We start from the raw sequence: 14,605 nt of genomic DNA, 5'->3' as shown, positions 1-14,605 counted from the left end.
TCCATCACCACCTGGAGAGCAACACCTGTGTGACATAACGGGGACTGCTGGGAGCAGCAAGGGCCCCACCTCTTGAATTACTACACTGACAAAGTCACAAATGCACTGCCAGGGGGGTCTGCTCACACCCCTGCTCCTGCCTGCAGCACCAGCTCACAACCAGCCTGTGACCAGGGAGCAGCACTCAGAGCAGCAGCTCTGATGCCTCGCTCCTGAGCCCCTCACCTCCCTGCAGAGTTCTCTTGGCTGACAACACCTCAGGGAGAAGTCAGAGGGGATTGGAGATCCCTCAGAGTCCATGGTGGCTTTAGTTTCCCTTCCTCACTGACGGTACAGTCCCTGCCCATAGCAACCTTTAAGGACTGCTTCAGCTGCCACTGAAGGCAATGGGAACTCAATTTTTACCCATATCCAAAGATAAAAGTGGTAATTGATTTCATCAAGTACCTCCCTCCTTCAGCCTCGAGTCTCTCCTGTAAGCAAAGAAACCAAAACCCAAAAAGCATTAAATGGAGTCTGTGTCCTAATGGCAAATCCCAGCCCAGTTTCTGACACCCTCACCTTTTATGACATAAAACCAAATCAACCTTGTCTCCCAAAACACCCAGAGGTGAAGGGAATGTCTTGGGAGCTGCTGTGGACCCTGCCAGGGCTGCACAGGTCATGCCTGCTGTATCTTAGCACCATTTTGTGCTTATTTTTTTTTCCATGCATCAACTCCTTTTATAAGCCAGAAACTCTCCTGCGAGCTTTATATTGAAGCATTAGGTTCCTGAAAAATAAATCTGCTTCCATAGCGAGCAGCAATGTTTGGAGCAGCCACCTTCCTGTAGGCAGGAGAGGAAGCAGAAAGAGCACACTGGTTAAATGCCATCCCCTGCTCTGCAGAGGGGCACTGCTGTGCCACCCTGGCACTGTACAATTGCCCCAGGAGCTGGTTCCCAGGCGTGTGCTCCCTGCTCCAGGAGCAGGTGGAGGAATGAGGAGCAGTGCCCGCCTCTCCCAGAGGGAAGCGCAGTGCCCGCCCTAGCTGCCTTGGAAGATGCTCAGCAGAGTTAATTGAGACAAAGCTTTCTCAGGCACCAAGAACTGAAGTCTCATTTGTAGCTGCAGTTTTGGCTGGGGAGGGTGGAGAGCACGGCAGGAGTGGTCCCATCAGATAGCAGCAGCCAGGCTGGGCTCCAGCACCTGCGCGGGAACCACACGACAGCAGGAGGCAACACTCCAGGCTCGGTCTCGCTGGGAATGAGCCTTTGGCAGAAAACTGGGCTTAGGGCTGGGAACCAGAGCACCTTCCATGGCATCCTGCCACCCATGGTGCCAGGGGTAAGAGCTCAGCAGGATCACAGGGAGCAAAGTCATCAGATGGGATCAGTGCTGGCTGACACGGATGGGAGCTCCCAGGGCCAGGCACTCCCAAGGAACTCTGGCCAGTATCATACAATCATGCAATGGTTTGAGCTGGGAGGCACCTTAGAGCTCTACTCCAATCCCCCTGCCATGGGCAGGGACACCTTCCACTATCCCAGGTTTCTCCAAACCCCATTCAGCCTGGCCTTGGAAACTTCCAGGGGCAGCCACTGCTGCTCTAGCAAGCATGTGGCAGGGCCTCCCCTCCCTCATGATGCCATCTCCTGTCACCCTCATATCAAATGCAAATCAACAGAAGGCCACCCCAAGGAGGAGAGTCCATCCTTTTCCTTGATCTTCAGACCTCCATTTCCCCAAGCCCTCCCTGAACACAGATGGCTTCTGAGGTTCTCCATAAACACTCAGCTCACACTAAACCTGCACAGACACATTTTTGGGAAGCAGCCCATCAGGTGATATTGGGCCATCCCATCTCCCCTCTGCTTTGGTTGCTTCCATTCACTTCTGCACAACTGATTCATTTTGCTTTTGTGAGCAGCACTGGAAGCCAGCTGGCATTTGTTGTGCACCTCAATTTCACTTGCTCAGCAGGCTCTTCCACAGAAGGGATTCATTCCAACCTTTGTCTGTGGTGGGGGCACAACAGAACTGAGGCAGCAGGGCTAATATTGAAACCTCACTGCTACTGCATTGCCCAGAGCAGCTGTGGCTGCCACAGCCCTGGAAGTGTTCCAGGCCAGGCCAGACAGAGCTTGGAGCAACCTGGGATAGTGGAAGGTGTCCCTGCCCATGACAGGGGGTAGGATAGGACGTGCTTTAATGTCCCTTCCAGCCAAATCCCCTTCTATCATTTTGTAATAAAAACATCAAAGTTTCACTATGAAGGAGGAAGAAACTTGCTGGATCTCATAACTGCAGCCCTAGGCTCGATGTCACTGCTGAGGAGCCAATTCCTCAAGGAGCAGCTCGGCCATGAACAGGTGTCTCCACAGCCTGGATGGTCCTAGCCTGCCCCAGCTGAGGGGAAGCTGTTAACAGACATACTGGGATAGCACAGCCAAGCACCAGTCTCTCATCCCCTCTTCTCCTTTCTCCCCTCCTGTGCAAAGTGAAGCAAAGGGGGAGGTTGCTGCTGAACTGGAGTGACCACAGGGAAAGCTGGTGGCTTTGCCCACAGATGTGACCCTCCCCAGAGAATCTGCCCTGGGAAAGCAGGCGGAGCCAAGCACGGGACAGGACAGGCAAGAGGCAAACCCCAGGCAATGGGAATTTGGGATAAGAGGACAGACTGCAGATGGTTTCACACATGCCCCTACACAGAAGCATGGAGAGGACTTAGCTGTATATCTTCCCCAGTCTAAGTAAGAACTGGAGATGGATTAATCCAACTGGCACAGCATAGCATCCAAAACCCAAATCTTTCCAGCTGGTTTGCTAAGAGATTTTTCTTGAGGTGTTGGAGTGGGAAGGAGGGAAGAGAAAAACACAGGAGGGAAGAGAAATGCTAGCACTCCTTCCTACAGCAAGGGGAGAGAAAGTTATTTCCTTCACAGATTTAGCTTATAAAAAGTTTTGAAGCAGAGTTAAAGTCTGAATAACATTTTAAAAAGTGTGTTTGAGATGCATGTTGTCATACCACAAGGCTCACCAGCATTGCTTTTCCTGACTGGAATTAAAGTCTCTTATGTCCAAAGCTCAGCCCTCCATGCTGCTGGAGCGGGTGGGGAAGGCTCCTAAAGCTGCTCTGCACCACAGTGAGCCCCCCCCCAGCTTCCCCAGCTCTAGCCACAGCACGAAACACCTCTCCACATCTGGCACTGGGCTGCACACACTGCCAAGTGAACTCCAGCACCTGGAGAAGTCAGCAACAGCAGGATGGAGGACACGATTACAAACAGAGCTGCACTCTCCAGAGGAATGCTCAAACCACAGCAGGTGCTCCTTTCATGCCCACAGCCCTCAGAGCTGGGAGATGGTGCTCACACTGCTCATGATCTCACTGCACTGCCTGGGAGTCCTGAAGGATTCAGGCATCCCTTCCCAGAGGACAGATGGATGAGACATGAAACACAGAAACAAAAGGCCATAGGATCAGCAAAAAGAGCCCCAGCTGTGTCCCACTGCTCCTTCATCAGCACCTCAGCAGCCCCCAGGCTCTCATTAAGGGACTCTCCATACTGGTTTTGATACAGGAAGGGGCACAAACAGGACTTGGCTGCTTAACTCCAAGGCACTGCCCTAAATTCTGGAATGCCTGGCAGCCTTTTTCCTCAGTGACTGAAGCAGTGAGCACCATGCTGGAAATGCAAAATTAACTGCAGCCTAAATCTGGACAGTGGTGCTTGAACCAATGCCAAGGCACCTCATTTCTGTGACTTGTACTAAATGAATAATTTCTTTTAGAAAAACCCTTCCAACTTGGACTTTCAAAAATAATAATTACACTTGTCTTTTATACCCAACTAACATTTCACTCTATAGTGGAATCAAAGCAAGAAGCTGAAAGTCAAAATAATTGCCAGCAGTTGTACTATTTTTTAGAATTTTAAGCTGAAATTTTTGCTGTATTAGTTGAGATAAGTTATTTCCATCTCTCAATGAACTTTTTATGCTTTGCTGAGGTCCAGTCAGTGCCTTTCAGAACACATTGTTGCTTCTAATGAACCTCATAGAACACCACACATGACAGAATAAGAAATTAACTTTGTGAGAGCCAGGAGGGTACAGGTTTAATTTCTCTTGAATCAGCAGAACAACACCAATCCTGGATAATAATGTGCCACAGTCTTGAGGAAGAGAAAATTCAGCTCTGATGTTGAGCCTGCCCCAGCTCACTTGGCTATCCCCCACACTGACTATCCAACATCCCTGACTCCTCAGGGAAAAACAAACCAGAATAAAGTGGTTTTCCTTCTGGCAGTCTGCTCCCTTCTGCTGGGGACAGGAAATGATTTAAGCAGTGTTTCCTTGGTGCTCCACAAGTGATGTAGAGCAGGTGCACTGAACGTGGCTCCTCTTCCCTCAGGTCCTGTGGTCCATCCTGGCCAGGGCTCCAGCAGGAAAGGATTTCATTTCAGCCAGATCCACTTGTCCCCAACGTCAGCGTTGTAGCCTGGCCTGAACTTGCGCCCAGGGAGCTGAAGAAAGCAGAAAGCTCAGTCAGAACTCTGGCCACTCCCCTCAGAGTTCTGAAGTGCCTCGTGGGATCTACAGAACATGAAATACTCTTTTTACGTTGTAATGATAAAACTTACAGAAAAATCAGGCTCTCAGAAAAGACTGAGCTGGGCAGCTGAAGGAGGGACTGCAAAAACCACTATACAAAACCCATAGTAGATGCATGAAAATGGGGCCAATGATCTCAGCACCACATTCTACCTGGATTCATCCAGCACCTCCCAGCCTGAGTGAGATGGCTCCCCTAACTGTATCATGGAGGAGAGGAACTCAATGTCATTCCAAAATAGGCACACACATTATTAAATATATGAAATACTTCATGCATGAGATACTGAGTTAATTACCACATTAAATTAAACTGTTCAAATCAAACTGCAGATTTAGCCTTCAAGAGAGGAACTTATCTTCATTAAAGCAAAAACAGTATCTGCCTGCCTTCATCAGCAAAGTCAGAAACCACTTTTTGATGGAAAAACCCAAAGATTTTTGAAGCCTTTACCCAAATTTCAAGGACCCTGGGACCTAAGCAGCAGCCCGGGATCTCAGTGCTGAAGTAGCACCCTTTGGAAGGTACTGACCACGACCTGGAATGCCAGAGATGGTGAGATCCTGGTTCCAAAAGCAGAATCCACCTCCAGAACACCCATTCCTACCTCTAGGAACCAAAAAGAAATGGAACAGAACAACTCTGAGCCCCAATACTGGAGCCGAGAAGCAAAACACCAGAAAAAACCAATGAGTTTGGTGAGAAAGGCTGAAGGCAGCAAAGATGCTGTAATCAAACTCTTCCTTCAAAAATAAGCTATCTGCTGGCAGCCTCTCCAAATAATTAAGCACAGATCATCTGCTCTGTCTCCAAACAAACACTGGTTTCACACAAGACCCTGGACCTGTCCTGAGGATTTTTCCTTTCCAAAAAAAAACATGTAAGAGGATCCTGTCAGGGAGAGCTGCCCCTGCAGAGAGAAGCAAGATGCAGTCTTGATAAAATCTGTACTCAGGCCACAAAAATGAACTATTTAATAAAAGATGAAGCCTGTTGTTTTGAGGAAGAGGAACTGTGTTTATATTCACTTGAATGTCAAAAAACAAGACACTTCTTTCCCTAAAAATCAAGCTGACAGAAGACCTGACCTCCTCCACAAGACACTCCCCACTCTGCCTTGTCACAAGCCATTCGTGAGCAGTTTTTCTGAGGTTTTTCAATTAATGTCTTGTCTAAACATCTGCAGAAACCACACAGTCCTGTTGAGAGTTCCCCCCACTGAGCAAAGAGGAGATGGGAGATGAAAATAAATTATTACTACCTCTACCCCACGGATTTCCAGCAGTGAGCCAGGGAGGACATGAGACCTCCTGTGACTAGCCTGTGACAAAAAAGCAACTCTCCCTGGTCCTCTCCAGGCAGCACATAATTGGCCCTTTGATACTTGAAGAGATTCCCAGATAAGTAGATTATTAAAGCAACAGGAGATCTCTGGGAAAATACAGCAGTTTACAGTTTTGTTTCTGGGTACATCTGCCCTATTTAAAAAGCTACAATATCAACCCCAACAGAATTCAAATTCATTGTCCAAAACAAATTCCCTGTGTGCCTTTGGTTAAAGACATGCAAGACATCAAAGCAAGTCGTCTATAACTCCATCATTCACAGTGGGCCTTGGCAAGAGCAGGAGAGTTGGGGGATTTGTTACAGCTAGGCTTTCAAAAGAGCCAAAAAGAAAAAAAAAAAAAAAAAAAAAAGAAAAAAAAAAAAAAAAAGAAGAGGGAAGTAAATAACTCCCATATTACCTAGGAAGCAGGAGGATGGGAATTGATGCTCTGTGCCCAAGTGACACAGGCCACTTTGCCAAACTCTGTTCTTCCAATCCCACATTTTTCAGCTGTGACTGCAGTAAAGAAGCTGCATGGTTGGAACAGGGCAGGATTCTGCAGAGTGGCAGGATCACCAGGGAAGACGTGGGGATGCAGGGCAAGGAGGAAGATGCGTTGGTTCTGGGTAGGCTGGTGCTCCAAAGTGCACCCAGCTGAAATTCCCAGGCTGCTCTTGGCCAGCACAAGGGCAGGCATGGAAATCAGGGAGCAGCCCTGAGGCTGCTGGGTTTGTCTAGGCTGGGCAGCCTGGCTGCAAGAGATGATGGAAAGGAGATAGGAAAAAGCTCTATGAGACTTGCCAGCAGCTGAGACAACAGAGACGGACTGAATATTCACCTTCTCTTGCAGTACAAGTTCCCTGGAAGTGTCCCAGGCCAGGTTGGAGCACCCTGGGATGGTGGTGGAAGGTGTCCCTGCCCATGGTAGGGGGGCTGAGATGAGATTTAAGGTCCCTTCCAACCCAACCCATTCCACAATTTTCTGATCACAGAGGTCCCACCAGGCAGCCCCAAGAGCTCCCCCACATCCCTGCAGCAGGAGGCAAGGCTGAGCTCCTGCCAGGTCACCAAGGAACAGATTTTTCCACTCCATGGAAACTGAGTGAGAATGAAGCCTTGGCCTGCTGCATTACACTCCACAGAGCCCAAAAGCTGGCAGTGAGGATTATTTCCAGAGGGATGGGATAAAATCCACCACACAAGAGCACAGAACTCCTGAAATGAGCTGAACCCAAAGGTAGAGCCAGCTCAAAAGCATCAAACTGCTCAACTTTAAAAGAGCATTAGGAAAAGAAATGAAAACAAGGCCCTCTCATCAGTTAAATTAAGAACCTGCCACAGAAGTGCCTGTCAAAACTATAAACATGATGAAAAGCCCTATAAATTAGCAGAGGCTGTGGAAGAGCAGCAAGCAGCTCCAGCCAGCTGCTTGCTCCAGATCATTCCACACCAGGCACGTGCAGGTAGAGCTCTGGAGGGCTCTAACCACCTGGAAAGGTTGTTGAGGAGCCTGCCTTGTTTTCCAGCCTTTGGGGAACAAACAGAATTACCATTATTGCCTGCTATTCCTGCACTGCTCTGTGCTGATGGCTGGGCTCCACAGCTCCAGGAGCTCTATAAATAGCCTGCTTGGAGCAGCACTGATCAAAGAGCACTTAAAAGCAGAGTCATTGCTCTGGGAGCTCAGGCTCATTCATCAATATCCCGAGGCTGTTTAGAACAGCCACAATAACAGCCCCTGCCATCCCTGCTGGGAGCAGATTCCTGCTTCCTACAGGAGAAATCCTCCCTTCCAAAGGGCTGACAGTGCTGTAGGCACACAGCTAAAATCTGACAGAATCTAGGAACACAGAGCTGCAGGTATTGGCTGGATTCTGGGAGGGTTTGGTTCCTGACTTCTCCTTATTATTCCTCCTTTGGTTTCTCTCTGCAACTACACAAAAGGAGGCTGCAGCCAGGGGGGGGTCAAGCATCTTCTCCCAAGTGACAATAGGAAACAGCCTTAAAATGCATCAAGGGACATTGAAATTGGCTATTAGGGGAAAAATTCTTCATGGAAAGGGCTGTGACCCTTGGCACAGGCTGCCCAGGAGTCCCATCCCTAGAGGGATTTAAAAGCCATGTGGATGTGGCACCTGGGGACATGGGCTGGTGGTGGCCTTGGCACTGCTGGGTGTAAGTTGGACTCAATGATCTTCTCCAACACCACTGATCCTGGGCTCCAAAGCAGCAGTTAAAGCAAGGAAGAGAAACAACTTCCCCTTCAAACACACATCTGAGGTGTGCATGGCTCGGTTCCCAAAGGCCTGGCACAGATGTTTGTTACAGCCTCACTCCTGCCATCCCTTACTTAAATAAAAGCCTCCATGCTGTTAACATCCATTGCAGCCCAAAACACAAGAGCACCCAAAAGTTTTGCTGAATTGAGGCTAAAACAATTCCAGTTCACTGGAACTGTTCAATGACTGCTGTCATGCCCTTCATTCATTCACTAAAAAAAAAAGACAATAAAAATCCTTTGGAAAGAGAAGTGCCCATAAGAGGATCAGTTATCCACTAGAGAGTGCAGGGAAAAGCCAAGGAACTAATCCAAGCCACACAGCACAGTTAAAGACCTCAAAATGACTCTACTTCACAAGTGCAAGATCCATGGAGATGCTACCCCTCTATTAAATTATATTCCAATTAATTTTAATTTAATAGAGATCTACCCTGGGGATCACATCCTTCCACAGGTATGGGATTAGGAGGGGTTTGGGAAAGGGGGATGTGCTCCCACATAAAAAAGTGCTTACTTCACAGGGACAGACTATCGAGTTGAAAATGGATTACTTTAATGCCAGTGAGATTTGACTGTCTTTTTGATTCACAGAGGCACCCAGTGCCTGGGACAGCAGGGCCATCACCTAAAATAAAACAGACACAACCACCAAACCCAAGACTGAGACAGCTATAAGGTCTGTCAGGCTCTTTCCATACTGTTTCTGGGACAGATATTCCTGCCAACTGTCCGTGATACTTTTCAGGGCAAGCAGGGTGGAAAAGCTGCCTGTTCCTAAAGAAGAGATGCTCTCACACTCTCCCCATATGGACAGGATTGGTGAGAGCAGAGAAAAAGTGGGAAGGTGGAGCAGATCCAGGTATCCTTGAGCAACAGTTCTGTCATTCCCAGGTTTTTATTATACCTCAGGATCTTTTGGTCTTACTTATACCTAGCTAGGCAACATTTTGTTACTTTAGAAAGGGCTAAAAATATTTCTGCAGAGATAAAACAGAAAAAAAAACCCTTAAATGAAGCCTCTTCTAATTTATCGTGTGTCTGTTTTCATTCCTTCCTGGATTCAAGAGCAGATAGAGCTGGACATTACAGCTGTCAAACACCTCCTTTAAAACAGAATTAGGAAAGGAGATCTTGATCCTAAAAAGAATGAAAGCTTCATCAAGCCAAGAAAAAAATGGCAGGAGAGAGAAAACAGAAGGTTCTATCAAAGGCAGCAGCTATGGCAACAATTGCAAACATGGAGAAGGAAAGATATCCTAAGCTCCCTGCTCCTGCAAAGGCAAGAGTTGATCCTGTTGTTGATCCAGACTCTGGCTTTCTGAAGGCTCAGGTATTCCTTTTGTAACTGTTTCTGGAGATTTTTCTGTGAAGAGGTCCCACAGGGCTAAGGGCCCTGTGCTTGCCAGGGGCCACCTACAGCTGCCAAGAAGGGCCAGAGCAGCTCTTGGGCCCCTCAAATCAGGAGAGCCTTCCCTTAACACCCTCCCTTTGGGGCTGGCTGTGATTTCCCACTGCAAACACAAGCTCTTCCAGCACTCTCAGTGTTTGGCTGTGGGACAGAGCTGACAGATGCTGCAGGCTCACCTTCCACCACTCAAAGCTGCTGCCCTGCAACCCCTCCAACCTGGAGGCATGGCAGACATGGGAGGATTTTCCCTCCTAAGGCTGCATCCTTATGGAAAAGAATGATGAAAAGCCTGGGAAAAGAGTGTGGGATTCCCCTCCCCTCCATCCTGTTCCCTCTTCTCTGCTTGCTGCTACACAGGACTGCAGGGCCATGCCAGCCACACATTCCCGAGCCCCGGGGCAGGAGGGAGGAGGATGAGGAGCCTTACTTTCACAAAGAGAAAGTAAGGCAAGGCAGCTGAGCTGTGCAGCTGCTGTGGAAGGAGCTGGATTGCACCTCCCAGCAGCAGCCAGGACCTTGATCTGCTCGAGCTTTCCTTGCCTCATGCTCAACATCCCCATATTTCAAAAGCAGCCTTCCAAAAGGAAAACAGGGAGGGAATTAAAATGAGAGCCTTGTCTCACCTTTCCATGGCACAGGACAAGGAGGAACCACCTCACACTGCCAGAGGACAGGGTTGGATGGGATATTGGGAAGAAATCCTCCCCTGGGAAGGTGGGCAGGCCCTGGCACAGGGTGCCCACAGCAGCTGTGGCTGCCCCTGGATCCCTGGAAGTGCCCAAGGCCAGGCTGGACGGAGCTTGAAGCAGCCTGGGATAGTGGAAGATGTCCCTGGCCATGGCAGGGGGTGGGAATGAGATGAGTTTTAAGGTCCCTTCCAACTCAAAGCATTCTGTGATTCTTTGATTCTCCAAATCCCAGCAAACAGCTGCACTTTTATGTACACAGAAAAGCACATGCACGTCAAAGCCGCCGTCTTCCCCACTCCAGGAGACGCAGCAGGAGTGTGAAGTACATCAGCACATTATTTAAGTACACTGATTCCATTAAACAGAGCCATTTGTTTTCATCTTCACTGCAAACACATCTGCCTAAGTGCTCCAGCTCTCCAGCTTCACAGGGTGTGCACGGAGTTTGGAGCATTATCCCTGGGGATTGTGTGCACTTGGAAGAAAGGCAGAAAGATACAGCAGTTGTTAAGGGAAAAAAAGGGTAGTCAAGCCTTTACTAGTCTGACAGTTCCTAAAATAATGTTGCTTCCCTGAAGAATGAACGTGCTTATCTCTGATCTACAGAACCTGACTGAAAGGCTGCTTTTCCCTTGCCAGAAGAGTATCCTTAGAAGTTTCTGAATGCCTGAGCAGAGCTGCTGGACCCTGCCAGAGGACTTCATGGTATAAGAAGGCTGCAGAAAGCCACTTCCTCACACATGAAAAGAGCCCTTACAGAAGAAATTTAGAGGATATACATAAAAAAGTGAGCTTTGAGTACTGGGAACTGTATGTGGCCATCTCATTATTTTGTGGAAAAGCACACATACTAAAATCTTGAACACTTGAAGAGTGTTCCTTCCTCCTCCTTCTTCGTTGCTTCTAATGAATATTTTGAACAAAACCCAGCTTCTACCTGGAATTTGTAACTCCCTGAAAACCACCATTATCAGGCAGCATGAATTGTGTGCATGGAGCTCTGAAAAGCAGTTTGAACAGCAGTTTACTGCCTATTGGAGAGATCAAGGATTTAGGAGTAGTTACAGGGGGAAAAATCCCCTATGCAAATCATTGTATTTATGTGGTAAACATCATTATACCAACTTTAAAAGCACGCATTTCCCACAAGGAAAAGTTAAACTTCTGTAATTATCCCATAATTAAGCCTTTACTTACAAGTCAGCCTAAACTTTTACTTACAAGTCAGCCTAAACCCTTTATCTTCAAATGCCAAAGCAGCACAGCTGTGACCATCCCTGCACAGCCATGGGCAAGGCAGAGGCCAGTGATTCCCTCTTTACAGACCAAATAACCTCCCAGCCCAAATCTGTGTGTCTGGAAGCTCATCTGCTCTCTGTGCCTGTGCTGGTTGGCCTCTTGCTCCATCACCTCTGCACAGCAGCCTTGCCTGACAAAAAAAAAAATTCAACCCTTCATTTGCTAAACAAAGTTGGAAGGTAAAAAAAAAAAAAAAAACACAAAAAAACCCCAGATCTTCAAAGTTTCAGCACAAAGAATGCAATCCTCAGAACATAAAACAGCAGGTGGGCTGGCTTTGTGTTTCCCCTTCCAGTAGCTGATGGAAAACAGGAAAATTCAGCATCTTTTGCATTATGCACAATCCCTGTACACCCCCCACACCACTGAAGGATTACAAATATCCAAGCATTTTAGAGAGAGAAAATGAGTATTAAAGTAGACTAAATTTAACAGAATACTTCCTGAAACAAGCAACTCCTCCTGATTCCAAAGGACATTATCACTTTCCACAGCACTTTCCTGAATCAGGGCCTACAAACAAGGCTGCAGAAGGGAGATTATATTTTGGCAATGTTATTTTTTTTGCTCAGCTTCAGCTGTCAACTAACTGGCATGGAGCAGAGCCATCCAAGAGCACAGCTTTCCATCCCAGGTACCCATATTCCCACTCCCAAGCATCCCTCTGCTACATCTGCAAGGCAAGTCACAAATTTCCCCTGGCAGCCAGTTACTGGATGAGCCAGGACATTCTCAGTTTCCTGCCAGCACAAAGAGGCATGTGCTGCTGTACAGCCAGAGGAAAAAAGGCTTTCAGAAGTCTCACCCCAGGCTCTCAGCACACAGCACCGAGGTCACATCTAGCTGTGTGTCAGGCAGCCTCAGTAATTCCCAGCTCCACTGCAAAGGGACATCTCAGCCCCAAAAAAGCCCTCTCATCTCAGGGAAGAAAGGCACAGGCAGTGCAGATGGATGCTGTGAGCTAGAGACGAGTCATGCAGCAGACCCTGCTCAAATCTGTGCTGCACAGCACAGGCAGCTCTTGGAGGGAAGGGCTCCAAAAATCCTGAGCCCAAGCTTGAAGTTTTGGATTTAAGAATGTGACAGCAAGGAGGAGGAAATTCTGAGAGCAATTTCTCAGCTGGACCAGTGAGTTTTCAAATCCATTAGATAACCTCAGATACTTTCTGCTACTTTAACCTTTAGCTTTAGCCCCTTTTACAAGCTAGAAAGGTCACATCTCAAATGAGGCAGAACAGTGTGAACCCAGGAGCCTCTCCACTACACAGCCAGCCAAATTATTGGAAGATTCTGTCCAGAAGAAAACATTGGTGGATCAGTTTCCAAACAAGTCCATAAATCTGTAGCTTACATTTTATTCTCAGTAAGAGACTGTATTCTACCAGGAAAAGAAAAATGATAGGGTTTGAATTATGCAAATCATGTCTTTTAACAATTTATATTGTATATTCCTCCCTTTGTCTTCAGGATTGCTTGGAAAATAAGATGTGGTGGCAGAGATTTCAACCCATCTGGAAAACAGAAGCTCACCTGTAACTCTGGTCACTCAGCATTAATTATCATCAGCTCCACAACTTCTCCAAGGAGCTTCTCCAATACCTGGGCCTTATGCAAGCCCTGTGTGGGGGGAGAGGACCGCATGCCAGGGAACCACTGAGCAGCACGAGGGCAGAGCTCCGGAGGGATTGGAAGCTGCTGTCTCCAGAAGCAGCAAGGCAGGAGCTAATTAAAACCCTGTGTGGGAGCCTGCATGAGGTGTATGAGAGCACTGGGCACAACAGGCTTTGGATGTGTGCCCACGTGCAGAAACACTCTATTTAAAGCAACAGCACTTTGGGGAAGCGAGGCAGCATTCATTCCTCCTCTAAAAAAACACCCCCTCCCTCAGCATTCGATAAGGAGTCACCATGGGTTTCCAATTTTCTTATTTGAGTTAAGGGACTCTTAGATTTCAGGGGTCACAGACTCATCATGGCACAAGAAACAGAAACAAATGAAAACCATTTATCCTTTAGTGCACATCTGATGATGAAAAAAACAAACAACAACAAAAAAATCAGCTTATGAAACAAACCATTTGCTTCATTATTCCCCTTGGGGTGAAGCTAGACTTCAAAAAAGGTGGGGATCTGGGCAAAATGCACAAGTTCCTGGTAGCAAGGGGCAGGAGGGTGGCAGGCAGGGTGTCCCCAGCAGCGAGGGGCCCCCTGGCCATGTCCCCAGCTGTCCCCAGCAGCGAGGGGCCCCCTGGCCGTGTCCCCAGCAGCGAGGAGCCCCCTGGCCGTGTCCCCAGCAGCGAGGAGCCCCCTGGCCGTGTCCCCAGCAGCGAGGAGCCCCCTGGCCGTGTCCCCAGCTATCCCCAGCGGTGAGGAGACCCCTGACTGTGTCCCCAGCTGTCCCCAGCAGCACTCACCGCCCGGTACTCGTAGTAGATCCTGTCGTACTCGGAGCCGCCGATGGTGATCTCGGGAACGAAGCGTGGGATGGACACGGAATCCAGCACTGCAGCCTTGTCCTGCACACTGAGGGGAAGAGAAGGACTCAGGTCACACCCTGCTGCAGCAACAGCCAAGTGTTGCACCCAGAGAAGCTGTGCCTGCCCCATCACTGGAAATATTCCAAGCTGAGCTGGATGGAGCTGGGATGGAGCCACCTGATCCAGCGGAAGGTGTCCCTACCCATGGCAGGGGGTGCCAGGGCTTTAAGGACCCTGCAACTCAAACCACTCTAGGATTCATTATCATCATTCTATGATTAAAGAGTTACTTTTCTGTTAATTAAAGCTTCCAAAGATTTGGGCTGTTTTCCAAACATTTATCCTTCTCCTTACGAATCTATGATGTATTGCCCCTCATCCTTGCCTCCAGTTTGCTCCTGCTCCAACTTCCTGCTTCTCCATTTCCCCTCCCAGGTTCATCCTCCTTGGAGATGCTCCATCATTCCTGGGACCCTTCTCCATGAATCCCCTCTGGCTTTTTTGCTTTCTATAAAAGCAGTGTAAAAA

The 14,605-nt window shown here is 48.2% G+C and overlaps 1 protein-coding gene across 1 annotated transcript in view; it reads right to left on the bottom strand.

Moving 5' to 3' along the window:
- Nucleotides 1–4,074: 4,074 nt before the first annotated feature.
- The window catches only part of NDUFA10 (NADH:ubiquinone oxidoreductase subunit A10), a 28,101-nt gene continuing 17,570 nt past the window's right edge, over nt 4,075–14,605 (bottom strand). The window contains exons 9-10 of the mRNA XM_059868363.1: nt 14,015–14,123; nt 4,075–4,508 (exon numbers count right to left, since the gene is read on the bottom strand). Of these exons, the coding sequence (XP_059724346.1) occupies nt 4,440–4,508; nt 14,015–14,123 (178 nt within the window). The 3' untranslated portion in view covers nt 4,075–4,439. The remainder of the gene's footprint in view (nt 4,509–14,014; nt 14,124–14,605) is intronic.

This window comes from Haemorhous mexicanus, chromosome 26 (assembly GCF_027477595.1).
Source record: "Haemorhous mexicanus isolate bHaeMex1 chromosome 26, bHaeMex1.pri, whole genome shotgun sequence".
NCBI lineage: Eukaryota > Metazoa > Chordata > Aves > Passeriformes > Fringillidae > Haemorhous > Haemorhous mexicanus.
Note: the sequence above shows the minus strand (reverse complement) of the source record. Positions and strands in the feature narration are given on the sequence as shown.